The following is a 16,093-nucleotide window of genomic DNA, read 5'->3' on the forward strand; positions in this document are numbered from 1 at the left end:
CCAAATATATTTGACCGAGGAACTCTTTTCTCACAGTTCCTCTTGAAGGGCTGGGGTTCCAGAGAACACTCTTTGGGAAGTACTGTTCTAACTCCTGGGCAGGATACACACCTGTCACAGAGTTGTGTCCAGGGAAGAAGTCAGGGATGGGATGGATGACCAGGATATGAGGCAGGAGGGATGTTGGCGAGGGAATATTCGGCCACCTAGAAATATCCGTGGTTAGGACTCCTCAGGAACAGAGCCCTCCCAAAGGCCCAGGCTGTGGGTTGAAGTGGACATTAAACTGGTTCACTTGCTGTCACGGGGCCTACTTTGAATTCCTGTTCTCCCATTTCAAGGGCAGTGTGTGGATTAGGCTAGTCCTAGAGGATTCACACTTCACAAACGAAGCATATTTTGCTGCCTATGAGGAAACAAAGCATCCTGCCCTGCTCCTACCTGTAAGGAAACGCTACCAGTCTCCTCCAGCTGTGAGATGGAGAGTCAGCGACACCCCAGGACCAGGCAATTATCTCAGGAAACTCAACATTTGAGATGAATGGAAAATGGCTGGGGAGGATTTTTTTCCAACAACTTGGCTTGAGCAGGATTGATTCCGGGACTGAGAGGCATTCAAGTGACACAGAGCCTGCAGTGTTATAAAACAGGATCATTTTATAGTTGGGAAATCTAAGGCGTGCCCTACCATCAAAGCACAGGCCTTTAATGATGTTGGTTGAAGATGCAGAAGCAGTGAGGGGGGAAATCAACCATGAAATGCTGGGTGAAACCTATGTTTGGAGTCCAGAGCATCACAAAGGTACAGGGAGACATCCTCCGAGTTTTGACATGGACTGGGAAACTTTATCTTTCCCTGAAAGGACTTGGAATGTTCTCTCTGGGACACCCCACAGCACTGGCCCAGGAAATCTCTGTGATGTTCCACAACAGACAGGAAATTCTGTCTGAGCCTGCTCACAGATCCTTAGGCCTCCGCTTGACACGTGCTGTACAGTTCAGCATCTTGTGACCTGTTATGCATGTGATGGGATATAATTTTAGAAGGTGAATGGTCCCAGTCATTCTTGATCCCCTCCCCACTCATGAACATTCTGGCTGGGCCTGTTCCCCACCCTCTGAGAGGGGCACTGCTCAGCAGAGCAGCTCTTCAGACTTGGTAGCAGAGAATCTGAAGAAGGGAAGAGGGAGAGAAATACAAGAGGTCTGGGAGGTGGGGCTTAGAGGAGAAAGTTCTTCAATGTGGTTTGGGAAAAGTAAGTTCAGAGCTGCTGTAGTACATGAGCAAAGAGGATGAGAGAGAAAACAGGAATGTGTTAAGAATGGCTGAGGTCTATATGTGCCCTCCTTGGTGTCTGAAAAATATAAACCAAGCATAGGGTGCTTGTTTTGAAATTAATCTTGATTGTTGAGTCTTGACCTCAAAACCACCTTGGGACTGGGCTTTGTGGGTCATGGCTTAAAGCACTACATAGATGTATATCCAGTTCCTGCGCTTTTAAACAAATCCACCCACCTACGAAAGGTATGGCTAATGACCAACGAAAATAAGCATTGGGACCTCCAGCCCAGTTCACGGCAATGTGTCTGGGATCTTCTCTCTCTTCCCATCTTGTTCCTCACTGTTTACTCCAGTCTCTTCTTGACTTCTGACTTTTCAATAGTTCTCCCATTTTGGCTCTGTGCATCCTCCTTGAACTTGAGTGTAGAAGTTGATGTCCCTGGTATTGATCCTTGTTTTCCTTAGGAAACAGCTTTTTTCTCATTCTGGTTCTCTCCTGTCCTAAACTCCTAGCATGAGCACCAGCCCAGCCTGCCTCCAGTCCCTGGACCACCTTGATGCCTCATGTTAGCTGGGCTTGCTCTGCAGCCCACTGTCACCTTGAGGGTCATTTGATGGTGGAGAACATGTTTGTTTCCCCCTAGACTGTAACTACTCCAGAGCCCAGTTATGTCCTGTTTACATGGTGTCCTTCCCACTCCTAACCCTGCATCTTGTCCAGAGCAAGGACTCAGCAAGTATTTACTGATTCCCAGTCACGGAATCAGCGTTAGGTCTTAGACTGGGAGAAACATCAATAAGAATGGTGACACTTGGAATTTACCATGAAGACACATGAGGTAACAGAAATTTTAGAATGCCAGAGAGGCTTCTGGGTAAATTAGAAATCACAGGAAAGAGCTATGCTATTTTCTGGCCAATACCAATCATTAATGATTTAACAAAGTCAGTAGCTCACGGCTCCTCCATGACTTTCCCACATTGAATCGTTGCCTTCCTTTTGCTTTTAAAGATCAGTCCTCTCCTGGTTCAGCTGATTTTCCCCGGCTGGACTGCACTTTTCCTACGCCCCTAGACTCCTGCCTTGTGTAATCCTCCCCTCCCTCCTCCTCCTCTGGTTCTAGAATCTGGAACCAGATAGAATCTAGATTTCTGTAGGTCTGTGTTGGAGTCTTGAGTTGTTTCTGATTGTTTATTTTTCCTGTTTTTGTTTACTTTTTTCAAAATATTTTGAGTATCTGCTATGGGTCAAGCCCTCTGCAGAGCTCTGGGAATTCAGTGCAGTCCCAACTTTAAGAGGTTCCAACACAATGGGGAAGACAGGCAAGAAATTTAAAAAGGCTGTTGTGATGGGGCTGGCATGTTGCAGAGGCAGAGAGGAGGGCCTGCCTCTCCTCTCTGTGTGCCCCTGTGTGTGGCGGAGGGTGATGACGGAGGGGAGTAGAGGTGAGAAAGGCTTTCAGGAAGGAGCAATGCCTGAGAAAACCTTAAAGGATTTGTAGCAGATAAGTTAGTCCAATAGAGAAGCCAACAGAAGGTATTCTAATCTTCAAGTCTTTGACTTGCATGCTCTTGAAGCCTTTTTTACCTGATACATTTGTACACTTCCTCCAAAGCCCCGTTCAAAGGGCTTACCACCTTTGTAGGGTCTTCCTGATCACCACCCCCCGACACACACACACACCTCAGCTTCTGGGCTTCAGCTGTTTGCTTTTCTCATGGTTCTTTTGAACCCAATGCAATAAGACTTCTTCTACTGCATCTTCTTGTTTAACATCCCAGAAACTTATTTCTTTCTAATACTGCTCATACCACGTGTTCCATTCAGGTCAGCTGGTGATAGGAGTAGGGAGAGAAGGAGGATTCTTCTTCACGTAGTTATTCAGGAACCCAGGATGATGGAGCCTCCACCATATGGAATGGCATCTCGAATGTGGCCAAAACAGTGGAAGAGACAACTGGAGGGTTTTGCACTGGTTTTTCCATGCATGAGTCCATGTTGACTTGTATCCTTTCCATTTAAGCCTATTAACCAACATTGCAAGAGAACTGCAAAACTCCCCTTGTAATAGCAAGAGAATGGTGGGGGTGGGGAAGGAGCCAGTGGAATGTTTGGTGAGACCACTGACTCTGCTACAGGTGGGAGCTAAATTTGCCACTGGCTTTTCTTCACCAGATGAGGAAGATGGGCACCACTTGGGGGAAGTCACCAACTCACACTGCCCAGCCTGAGATCCCATGCCCTGGCTCCTGGTAACACACAGGAAATTGAGAAGCATGAAGCCTTCCAAACACTCTTGTTATGTCCATCTTTCCTCGGAAATGCTACTCACCGCCCAGATCTCACCGGTCCCTGGCCTTCTTCTGCAGGGTGGTTACCAACATACAGGAGATCTCCATCTTCAGGCAGGTGCCTGGAGTCCACGGAGCAGTGCTTCTCCACTGCATCCACCAACATCCCCGCCTTCCTCCAGGAACTCTGCCCCCAGGTACGCTACTTTGCACACAGTTGCAAAACCCAATTTTATAGCACCATGCTCTTCACTTTCTTGATTTTCAACTTTTCCTCTGCTCTCACCCTCATTCTCCTTTCTGGTGCCAATCCCTTGAATCCTGCTATGTTATAATGTTTCAGTTTAATCAGATAGCTCATCTCTGGGGCTGCTGTCACCAATGGCTTCAAAGAAATAACTTTTGGCAATCATTTTCCATGTCTTCCCTCCCCTCCCCTACACCCCTGCCCCCCAACACCTCCTGTTGTCCTCTGCATCTTCTTTTTGTTCGTAGCTTGGACTCATTCATGAAAGTCATTTTCATTTGTTGTCTGCTTGAGTCTATTAATATAATGCATTTCCATGCTATTGCCCTCATTAATCTTATTTGTGCTGCCGACTTCGACTCAGGAGATATACATCAATCCACACGTGGTAGCTTTTCAGAAGAGAGAGGGGAGAGGCTTGGCTTAGTGGTCGGAGTTTGCATTGCCTCTGCTGACTTGCTTTCTTCATTACCTCCCTAGTTCAGGTGATACTTTTCATTTGCATGGGTTTCTCTTTCTGACTATGAACTCCCCTCAGCTGTGGCCTCCTTCCATGTTTTTCTGCATTAGTGACAGCCCATGGGCCTGGCTGGCTGGCTGCTCAAGCACTCCACTCCCATCTTCCTCCCATTCACTCTCCCAGACGCTCATGGTCTGGGGCAGAGGAAGACCAGAGTCCTCACAGCAGCCCTGTCACACACGGGAGCTCTGACCATCCCCCGGGATGGTGGTCCCTCCATAATATACTTGCCTCCCATCTCAGCTCAGAAAAAAATTAAACCTTAAACTCCCTTGGACACTGAGGACACTTTATGGGGGGAAATAAAGTCATCTGGGTTTGAGCTGAAACTCTACCTAGCTTATCAGAGGGACCGTGGCTAGCACAGACCACCTGCTCTTTCTGAACTTAGAGGGAGGTCGTCCAGGTTAGGGGGTTGGAGGGTGAGGGGGGAGATGAGCAGTTTCTGAGACAGTGGGCAGGCACAGTGTGTGTGTGTGTGAGAGAGAGAGAGAGAGAGAGAAAGGGAGAGAGAGTTGCAGAGAGACAAAGACAGAGAGAGAGAGAGAGAGGCACACCCCTCTGAGGAGCACGATAGAATAAAAGAGCTGAGAAGATTAAGACCCCAGACCCCAACTTGCTTTCAGGCAGACCTCTCTCTCCTTTGACTCTCCGTCTCCCCCACAGTTAGATGAGCAGCTGGAATTGCATGGTTTCCGAAATTCCCTCCAACTCTGAGCTTCCATGTTTTTGGGGGTCTTTTGTGGTACGCGGGCCTCTTACTGTTGTGGCCTCTCCCATTGCGGAGCACAGGCTCCGGACACGCAGGCCCAGTGGCCATGGCTCGTGGGCCCAGCTGCTCCGCGGCATGTGGGATCTTCCCGGACCGGGGCACGAACCCGTGTACCCTGCATCGGCAGGTGGACTCCCAACCACTGCGCCACCAGGGAAGCCCCTGAGCTTCCATGTTTTTGTGAGTGAACTCTGAGTTGAGAGTCCTTGTCTGACCATAGGCAATTTATTTCAACTTTTTATGCTTTGGGTTTTTTTTTTTTTAATTCAGGAAACTGTTGTGACGATAAAAGGAGATTAAAGATGTAAAATCATTGAAAAAAACTCAGTGATACTTTTAAAATGCAGGGTCCTTGAGCAAGTAACTTTACTTGCCTGGGCCTCAGTGAAACGTGGATCTCAGCTGTGCTCTTGTGAGAAGTGAGTGAGGTCATCCTGCAAAACTCATAAAACAATGTCTGGCACGTGGCAAGCACTAAATAAATGTGTTCTTATTTCTGTGCTTCAAGATTCTGGTAGGAGAGTATAACAGAGCAGGAGACCCCCTGGGACTGACTTGTAGGAGGAGGCTTCGTGCAGGGGAGGCCTGGGCCTGAAAGAGCATCTGGCTCCTAGCCTAGCCTTCTGGTGAGGGGCCTTCTCCCCATTCAGGGCACAACACAGAATAGCTCTGGCATGGCAGGTAGTTTGGGGGCTGGGAAGCTCCGGGGGCACCAGGAGTCAGTAGCCCATCAGCAGCAAATCCCCAACAGAGACCAAGCTACCCAAAAGAGATGAGGAATGCCCAGGGCACATGGTAACATCTTCCCCATCTCTCAGTTCTGCTCTCTTCTGCATTGGCTTCTTTCTCAGGCAGATGCTGTCCTTGAGATATCAAAAATGGCATCTGGAAGCTGGAAGCTAAAGAGGTCTGTGGTTCCCTCCCCCCATCCAGGAAGGAGAATTCCCCGTTTCCCCCTTAGCTCCAGCTAAAGTCTTGGCTTTGACTCTGACTGACCCGGCCTGGGTGACGTGCCCACCACACACCTCTCACAGCACCACAGAGGTGTGACTCTCTGATTGGCCTCTTCTTATCCCAGGCCCACCCCAGGAGATAGCTGGTGAGTCAGCATCTTCTGAACTGCCTAGGGCCTGGGCTAAGAATAGAGTGGGTAATGGTCCCCCAAGAGGTGCTGAGATCTTGAAAATGATGGGTTTGGGTTTGAGCTGAGATTTCTTTGACTTTCTGTCTTAGGTAGGCTTTCCCAGAAATAGACCCAGAGATAAGGATTTATATGCTACTAATTTCTCAAGGAAGTGCTCCCAGGGAAAATCTGTAAAGGCTGAGGGAAAGCAAGACAAGGAAGGGGAGAGGTCCAGACTCTGGCCAAGTCCTGTACAGACTCCCTTCAACCCAATCCCGCAGGGGAACTCGCAGGTGTGTGTTACACTTCTGAAGAGTCCCACCCTGAGACTCGGGAGCTGGCCTATCAGCTCAGAGCTGCCCTGGAAGAACGTAAACTTCTAGGCTCTTCTGCCTTTCCTTGTGTGAGCTGAGTGGCTCCAGTAGCCCAAGGTGGTCCTGGGAAGAAGAGGTAAAGGTAGAGCCCTCTGGAAGCGAGAGCAGGCTGAAACATCCCACTGACCAGAGGGATCCGGGCAGAGCACCAGTAGCGTTTCCTAGAAGACCGGGGCCCAGGCTTGCTTCTCTCCCGCACATGCCCTGTCCTTCAGTTCGTCTATCCTGATATTAACATGTTGCCTCCACTTAGAGTGAGGATACCTGGCTCTAAAATCCCCACGTCAGAGAAAACTGAGGAATTAGACTAGTGCTGTAGCACCGTTACCACCACCTACCAAGGAAGCCCTTTGGTTGCCAAGCCAAATGTGCTTTCTGCACAGGGTGGCCTCATCATTTCCTAAATGGTCCTGCTGTGCAGATCATCTCAGACTTACCTATTCCAGAAACAAAGAGACATGCCGTGGAAATGGATGCGCCAGGGGGAACTTGGCTTCCCTTCCACCGAGCGCCCGGGAGAGAGCTTCCCGCTGGCGGGCAGCATGCACGATACAGGCTGGTGAATGTGACCCTTGCATGTCCCTGACAGTTTGTCCTCAGGACATGCATCCTGCCCTGGGGATGGGGGGTGATGTGGTGGAACCAACCCATCTCTGTCCTCCCATCGTTTGTTGGCTCCACTGGCTCTGTGGCAGTGGGATTGTCCGAGACCCTGCTTTGCTTGGCCAGACTCCCTGGATTGCTAATGGGCTCTTCCCAGCACCTGCCCTAATTGGTTCCACAACAAACTACATCCAATTACATCCAAGCCATTGGTGGTCTCCACCTGTGTTTGGAGATGCAGACATTGAAGCACCTGACAATTTTCCAAACAGTTCTCAGTGCTAGTTAGGCAGTCACCTGCCATCTCCCTCAACCAGGCCTCATCCTCACCTGAGGTCTTTGGATGATTTCCCCAACCAGGAACACCCTTCCCAGTCTCCCGCCTTAGCGGCCCCTACTTGTCCTACAGGGCCTGTCGGTTCCTTTCAGAATCGTTCTCACCACTTCCGAACTTCATTCACTTTCCCCTTTTTTAAATGGAAGGAAGGATCAAAAGAGTGAATGATCACATAAAATACTTAAAGAATGAATAAATAAATAAATAAATGAAAGAATGAATGAATGAGCTCATGTCTAATGTTACACTCCATCCTCTGGCATTTTACTGTACGCTCTTGGGCACTTTTTTTTTTTTTTCCGGTACGCGGGCCTCTCACTGTTGTGGCCTCTCCCGTTGCGGAGCACGGGCTCCGGACGTGCAGGCTCAGCGGCCATGGCTCACGGGCCCAGCCGCTCCACGGCATGTAGGATCTTCCTGGACCAGGGCACGAACCCGCATCCCCTGCATCGGCAGGCGTGCACTTTTAAGTCACTTCCCCAGTAATATTATAAGCTTCCTGGAGGAAAGAACTATTATTTTTTATTTCTTTTATGATTCAGGTCACAGAACTGGGCCACCGTCGATCTTTTTGAGCACAGTCTGTGCATCAATCAGTGTGGTGTCATGGACGCAGCACCAAGTTGGAATTCAGGATCCTAGTCCCCCCACCCCCCCCCACCCCGCTACTCTTCAGATGAACTCAGACCAGTTTTAGACTTTCTGGGCTTTAGCTCCCTCGTCTTTAGAGCGGAGGGATTGAACTGAGTGGGCTCTTGAGTACAAATCCTGTTTCCTCTGTCTACCATTTGGGCAGATCCTGTAACCTCCTTGAACAAACAGGAAGACTTAATGAGTTGCTTTAAATACTTAATGATATGCCACATGTTAGGTGTTTAGCCCACAGCTGATAATTACAGTCTCTAAATTCCTGTCCCTATTCTGAAACAATGAGAATATTCGTTCAAGACACTATATCAGAGAAGGAATTTGCAAGGTGGTGGAAGACTGTTTCTTCTGTTAAGATTCTTACATGCTGTGCAAATTTCTCTTTAAAAGAAATGCAAGGCCAATAAGCACATGAAAAGATGCTCTATGTCACTAAACATCAGGGACAAATCAAAACCACAGTGAGATACCACTTCACACTTATTAGGATGGCCTTAAAAAGGAATGAAATTCTGACACATGCCTTGAAGACATTATGCTAAGAGAAATTATCCAGTCACGAAAAGAAAAACACTGTATAAATCTACTTATATGAGTTGCCAAGAGTAGTCATATTCACAGAGACAGAAAGTGGAATGGTGATTACCAGGGGCTAGGGGGAGGGTGGAACTGGGAGTTATTTTTCACTGGGTATGGAGTTTCAGTTTGGAATGATGAAAAAGATCTGGAGATGGGTAATGGTGATGGTCACACAACGATGTAAATGTACTTAATGCCACTGAATTGTACACTTGAAAATGGTTAAAGTGGTAAATTTTATGTTATATATCTTTTAACATAATAAAAAATGTTTTAAAGAAATATAAACAATTGCCACAAACCAAATTTAGGTTCCTTTCGGTGTGAGTTTTGCCAGAGACTCCTGGAGCTGAGGGTAAAGATCAGCCTGGCTGTCTCCGTGTTTCTTGCTGAAACTGTAGAAACAGCCTGCGTCTGGCCCTTTAATGCCAGCCCCACCCGAGGGAAAGCCTTTCGGCAGAAGCCATGAACATACACATCGGGAAGTCAGGCAGGCAGACCCTCTCCATGGAAATCAGCATGTATTTGAAGGTTTTAGTGCCCGATTTAGCCTCACTCGGAGGTGACCTTCTACAAAGGGCCAAAAGAAAAGTGGTTTCTTTGATCGTCCATCCGACCCCAAACTGACCTCCTGTGCTTTTTAATTCATTTTAAATCATGCTTTCTGGCCAAAGTGACTCCAACTCCTAGCAAAGAATATTTCACATTTTGACCAACAATTCTTGGCTGATTTCAGATCTGTTCACTTGAATAGCAAGAATAAAATCTGTGAGTTCTTTCTGGGTCCTTCTGATCTCAAGCAGCAGGGAGGGAAGGTGAGGGAAATATTCATATGTGGCATGAAGCTTTGGCAGGAGATGAGAATTAGAAAGTCCTTCTTGCTTGGATGTGAACTAGTGCCCATTTGGGCCACTTCTAAGGTAGAGAAAATGGGTGTGACTCCAGGGCAGGGACCCAGGTTTGCTTTTCCTTGGGTCAGGCTCAGCATCTTCCCAGGAAGGAGGATGTCACTGTCTTCTGCATCGTTCATGATGTTTTTGGCCACAAGTAACAGTAAGTCAACTCCAGCTGGTCTAAACCATAAAGAAAATGCAGCCTCTCACATGATAAGAGGTGGGGTGACTTCAGGGTCGGCAAAACAGCAGCTCAATGTCATAAGCAAGAACTTATGCTCCGTCCATCTCTCTACTTCCTCCGTGGGCACAAGATGGCTGCCGCAGCTTCAGACACCACGCACACACACCAGGCCACGGGAGAGAACGCTTTCCAGAAGCCACCCTCCAACCCTCAGCTGACTTCCCTCTTACGTCTCATTGACCTGAATTGCATTACACACCAATGCCTAAACTTTCTCCGTAAAGGGCCAGGAGAGTAAATATTTCTAGCTTTGAGGACATGCGTTTGGTCGCAACTACTCAGCTCTGCCAAAAAGTAGCCAGAGGTAATACATTAACAAACGAGGATGGCTGCGTTCCAATAAAACTTTATTTATAAAAACAGGCAGGCTGGATTTGGCATATGGGCTGTAGTTTGCCATCCCCATTCTAGATCAGCCGTTCTGAAGCATGTCACGGGCAATTTGTTATTAATTTATAATAACAATGCTTATTGGTGGCTTATTCTATTCTTTGCTGGCACCTAATAAAGGATATTTGAGAAGTTCTAAGTCATAACATTGAACGTATGATCACCTAATAGACAGGCAGATTAAGAGAAGACAGCAAAACCGGGGCACCAAATAAAGTGAGAATAAAAATGTCAAAGTCCTTCTAATGTCCTAATGAGCATCAAAGTAGACACTAAAGGAAGAGTCAGAACTCAGTTAAACCTTGTTCTAGTTATTTACAAATTTAACATTTACAAAAATGTTTAATTACATTTAGGGCTCACTATAATCCCCTCGGAAGTCCAAATTCCAGTTTTACGGTACGCGGGCCTCTCACTGTTGTGGCCTCTCCCATTGCGGAGCACAGGCTCCAGACGCGCAGGCTCAGCGGCCATGGCTCACGGGCCCAGCCGCTCCGCGGCATGTGGGATCCTCCCGGACCGGGGCACGAACCCGTGTCCCCTGCATCGGCAGGAGGACACTCAACCACTGTGCCACCAGGGAAGCCCCCATATCTCCTTTTTATTCCTCCTGTATTGAAAGTCAAGACTGAAAAGAACTGAGTCCAAACCCCCAAAATTTACAGATGAGGGAATGGAGGCTCAGAGAGAGCAAGCTACTTTCCCCAGATCACACAGCCACTCAGTGCCAAAATTAACACCCAAACCCAGGCTGTGGTAGGTTGTAATGTTGTTCAAAATATCTGCTGTCCCTCCCACGAGGTGGATTATACAACTCCCTGCAGGGACAAGCTTGACCATGTGCCTTGTCATGCCCCCCCCAACCCCTGCAGGTGGAGTACATGCCTCACCTCCCTGTTGAACTCAGGAATGGCCAGGTGACTTGTTGCCCATGAAATGTGGTGAGGTGGCACGTGGCACTTCTGATTGCTCTGCCAGCCTGGGCTAGAGAATGAAGAAGATAAACAGCACAGGCACAGATGACCCATGGTGGACACGTCATGTGAATGGGAAATAAACCATTGAGCTGTGAGGCTGTTTGTTACCACAGCATAACTGAGCCTAATCCTGACACAGGCTTTACAGCTCTGAACACTGGACTCTTTCTCACCTGGAGAGTCTCAGGTTTCCAGCAGAGCACACATTCCAGCACCAGCCTGCCTGGATTCAGATTTCACTCTCTGTGTGACGCTGGTCCAGGGGCTGTCAGTGCCTCAGTGCCATCATCCGTAATATGAAGGTAACACTGATACCTTCCCCACAGCGGTGTGGTGAGGATTCAATGAACTCAGTCTGTGTTTTGAGGGCTACAGGCACACCGCACCTGATTGCTCTTTGCCTTATTGCACTTGACAGATACTGCGTTTTTTACAAATCCAGGGTCTGTGGCAGCCCTGCCTCGAGCAAGTCTCTCAGTGCTATTTGTCCAACGGCATTTGCTCACTTCTTGTCTCTTTGTCACACTTTGGTAATTCTCACAATATTTCAAAATTTTCATTATTACTGTATTTGTTATAGTGATCTGTGATCAGTGACTTTTATGTTACTATGATTCACTGAAGGCTTGCATGATGGTTAGCATTTTTTAGTAATAAAATATTTTTTCATTAAGACATGTACTTTGTTTTAGACATAATGCTCTTGCACATTTGGTGGACTACGGTGTAGTGCAAATATAAATTTAATGTGTGCTGGGAAACCAAAAAAAATGTGTGACTCACCTTATTGCAATATTTGCTTTATTGCCATGGTCTGGAACCAAACCTGCAGAATCTCCGAGGTCTGCCTGTACTGGCTAAACATTGGTTATTATTATTCAACATACTTTCTCCCTGACCAACATTTCAGCAATAATAGGGGTGGGAGGGGAGGGCTCCCTGAGACCAATCCATGTCATTGCACATGCAAGCAATAATCATCCCTCCGGAAGTCACTCTTTGCTGGGTGCCATACTGACAACCATCACTGTCCCTGCTACAGGATGAGCGGGATGGGCATGAGGGGCTCTTGTGGAGGGGTTAGGAGCAGGGTGCTAGAGTCAGACTGGTTAGGGTTCAAATCCTGCCTCTGAGTTTTCCTTTTGTACATCTATAGCTAAGTTACTAACCTCAGTGAGCCTCAGTTTCTACCTCTGGAAGATGGGAATAATAAAAGCGTCCATCTCCTGCTGTGAGGTGAAGAGTCAATGAAATTACTCATGTAAAAATGCTTATCACTGTGCCTGGCACATCACAGGGGTGAGTCAGGATTGGTATTCTCTTCTGGACAGTACAAGCCAAGGGGAGCACAGGCAAAAACAAGCAGCAGGAGATGATTTATATTTTAGTGCATCTGAATGAGCCACAGGGATCTTTGTAGCCTTGGCGCCCTCCTGCTCTCCTGGAAACACCTTCCTGAAATCATAGACTGATTGTCTGGCTGGTGCTGAGTTGGTAGAAAACAAAGCATCCTCCTCCATCACACAGCTGGCATGGATTTCCACGAGCAGTACAGACTGCCTGGTCTGCTTGCCACACGGGGAGTCACTGGACATCCATCCATCAACGTGAAGGCCACACTCAGCCTGGAGTAGCTGCTCCAGAGCCCAGTGGATGCGGATTTGAAGACCTCAGATCAGCCTCACATACTGTGATGAGGCAAGAATCAGGTCAGGACAGTGAACCATTCTAAGATACACTGTGTCCCTTCACAGGGAGATCTGAACTTGGCATGGAGCTGCCGTGAACGGAGCCCCCTCACTCGTGGCCTTTTCAACCACATCCTTCTTGCTCTGTGCCCTCTGCTGATGGCAGAATTGCTGCCCAGCTACCTTAGCCAGGGCCTTAACGGTCACCAGACGGGGAGCTCTACTTGCAGCCAGCGGTGCCTGCTTCACCTCTGGTCCTGCAGACACCTGCCCAGGCCTGGCCAGAGGAGAGCTGGAGACTGATTTGTTGGAAGCACACGCCACAAACCCAGCCTTTGAGATGCTAGTGGATGGCTTGTGTGCCCTAAATCTCAGCCTCTCCTGATTAAACCCTTAACATGTAAATATACCCTGGGAGTAGGGAGATGGCAGGTACCTGCCAGGATGAGTTCATCATGGTGTCATGCACTCATGTCACTCATTCTTGAGTACTATGTGCCAGGCTTGCCTTCCTCCATGTTTGGATGGATAGGGTGAAGGATGGAACCAAGACTAAGAAGGGTTGGGGCGGGGGCTTCACTGGCCAAGGCTGCCCCATGCCACTCACTCCTGGGCTGCTGGGACTATGTCTTTACTGCCTCCGTCATAGCAAACTTTGAGGCTGGAAAGAAAGGTTTTATTTGGGAAACGCTGTAGAGGTTTGTTACTGAGTCAATGGAGAAAGCAAAGAGGGTCTGTGAGAGTAAATAGTACAGAAACTGGAATATCTTCAGCAAAATAATTGCAAGGCAACATTTCAGGGTAGTTTAATTTCCTACTGCATTTTAATGACCAATATAGAAGATATAAAAATGTAATTTACAGAAAAACTCCAACATTTTGTTTCCCTGGTTATTCTAATAGAGCAAATGGGACATACAATATGATTATTTTTTTAAAAAATTCACCAAACACTGTAATCAATCTTTCATGCTACAGATCTGTGTAGTTACTGCTTGTCACACAGTCAGTAACACAGTAACATGTGTCCAAATAGATGTGAATGGGAGTTAAGCAGGAAGAAAACTCTGCTCTTTTCCCTTCTGATAACAAGGCAGGAAACCTTTACAAAGTCCATCCTTAGGCATTTTTCCATTCTGTTTGACCAGTTTTTAACTGAAAGTTACAATGGTTCCATTCCCAGGCACTGAGGTGGTAATGATAAGGACACATGAGGGATAGTTAGGGTTTTAGAAGGTAAGGGGCAGTTTTTTAACCCACAAGCTTCTTCTGCCTCTGTTCATCATCTAGGACCAGACCCATGCCCTCCAAGTGAGGTCAGGAGGCATGTGCTGGGCGAGGCAAGGAAACAGCCTCCACCCCAGCTCTGCCTGTGCTCCAGGCGTGGGAGGGATGGTGGACCAGAGCTGCCCCCTGAGATAACGGCCCCTCCCCCTGCAGGCACATCTGACTCATCTCACACAGCCTCCTCTTCCTCTAAAATCAGCTGATGTGGCCCCTATGGGGACCTTTATAGTCAGACTTTGTTTTCTGCTGCTAGTAACATCGCAAACGCAGAATCTGGCTTCTCAGCAAGGACTTCAGGCTTATCAAACTCGACCACCTGAAAGTCAGAGAAGGAGAGCTGAAATTGTCAGAAAATATCCACCCACCACAGAGCCCAAACCACTGAAGCCTCTGGAGAGGTGACGCCAACTTCCTGCCCCTTCCCGTTTTCCAGGACCAGGACGCGGTCAAAGTTGAGGACCGTGTTGAGGCGGTGGGCAATGGTCAACACAGTGCAGTCTTTGAAGGCATCTTTGATGGTGCTCTGAACAAGAGTACCAGTCTTAGAGTCCATGGAGGCAGTGGCTTCATCAAGGAGAATGATCTGTTGAGGAAGGAGCATTGCGAAAGTCACAACAAGCCAAAGCTATACCTAGAGGGAAACTTATAGTCTTACCTCAATTTATTAAAAAAGAAGGGCTGAAAAGTAATGAGCTAAGTATCCATCTCAGAAAGTTAGAAAAAGAACAAGAGAATAAAAGTCGTATCGCACCACCTTCATGTTCGTCAGAGGGACTTGCTGGAGAAACAAGGTTGTATATTCTTTACTCCCCTTTTTGTGAATGGTTTATTCTAATCCTACAAACCAGTAAGAAGAAATGCCCCATGGTCTTTATCTACTGTACTACATGAGTTAGCATGAGATATAATAACAGTACTTGTTACGTTTCCTACTGCTGCTATAACAAATTAGCACAAATTAGAGGCTCAAAACAACACAAATTTATTATCTTACAGTTCTGGAGATCAGAAGTCCTAAAGCCAAGGTCTTGTCAGGACTGCATTTCTTTTTCAGGCTCAAGAGAAGAAAGCCAAGGTCTTGTCAGGACTGCATTTCTTTTGCAGGCTCAAGAGAAGAAGGTTTTCTTGCCTTTTCCAGCTTCTGGAGACTGCCTGCATTCCTTGGCTCGTGGCCTCTTTCTGGCATCACTCTAACCTTTACTTCCATCATTGCATTTCTTCTTTCTTTCTGACTCTCTTTCCTCCCCTTATAAAGACTTGTGTAATTACACTGGGCCCACCAAGGTAATCCAGGATAATCTCCCCATCTCAAGATCCTTGACTTAATCACATCTGCAAAGCCCTTTTTTCCCAGGTAAGGTAACATGTTCACAGATTCCGGGTATCAGGACATGGGCATCATTGCGGGGGGGGGGGGGGGGGGGCATTATTCTGCCTGCCACAGAGCTGGTTTGCCAGTCAGAGGGCTTGAGTTCAGCTCTAACTCTGCTTGACTTTGGCTAAATTACTTGACTTCCCCAAGGCTCCATTTCTTTGTCTGTAAAAGGGGGTTACACCTTATCATGAATATGAAATGCAAGGACAACACATCAACCACTCAGTACTGTGTAGTGCCACAGTCAGGACTGAATGCATGCTTGCTCCCTTCCCTGTCGTTAACACATGTAGAGAGCACACACGATGGGTTACACTTTGATCAGGGTTCAGAGAATGGGATTTCTAAAGCAACAGCAATCCCTTCTCTGAAATCAGTAAGCAAAGATGGCTAAGTCACTAAGAAAAATTAGTATAAATTTTACAGTCCTTATATCCTGGCATTCTGAAGGCCTTCTTTAGT

The 16,093-nt window shown here is 47.4% G+C and overlaps 1 protein-coding gene across 1 annotated transcript in view; it reads right to left on the reverse strand.

Annotated features, from left to right (window-relative positions):
- Window positions 1-14,485: 14,485 nt before the first annotated feature.
- LOC112401279 (multidrug resistance-associated protein 9) overlaps window positions 14,486-16,093 on the reverse strand; it is a 60,824-nt gene continuing 59,216 nt past the window's right edge. The window contains 2 exon segments of the mRNA XM_024747450.1: window positions 14,486-14,572; window positions 14,666-14,839. Of these exon segments, the coding sequence (XP_024603218.1) occupies window positions 14,486-14,572; window positions 14,666-14,839 (261 nt within the window).

Source organism: Neophocaena asiaeorientalis, unplaced genomic scaffold (assembly GCF_003031525.2).
Source record: "Neophocaena asiaeorientalis asiaeorientalis breed wild unplaced genomic scaffold, Neophocaena_asiaeorientalis_V1.1 scaffold438, whole genome shotgun sequence".
NCBI classification, from domain to species: domain Eukaryota; kingdom Metazoa; phylum Chordata; class Mammalia; order Artiodactyla; family Phocoenidae; genus Neophocaena; species Neophocaena asiaeorientalis.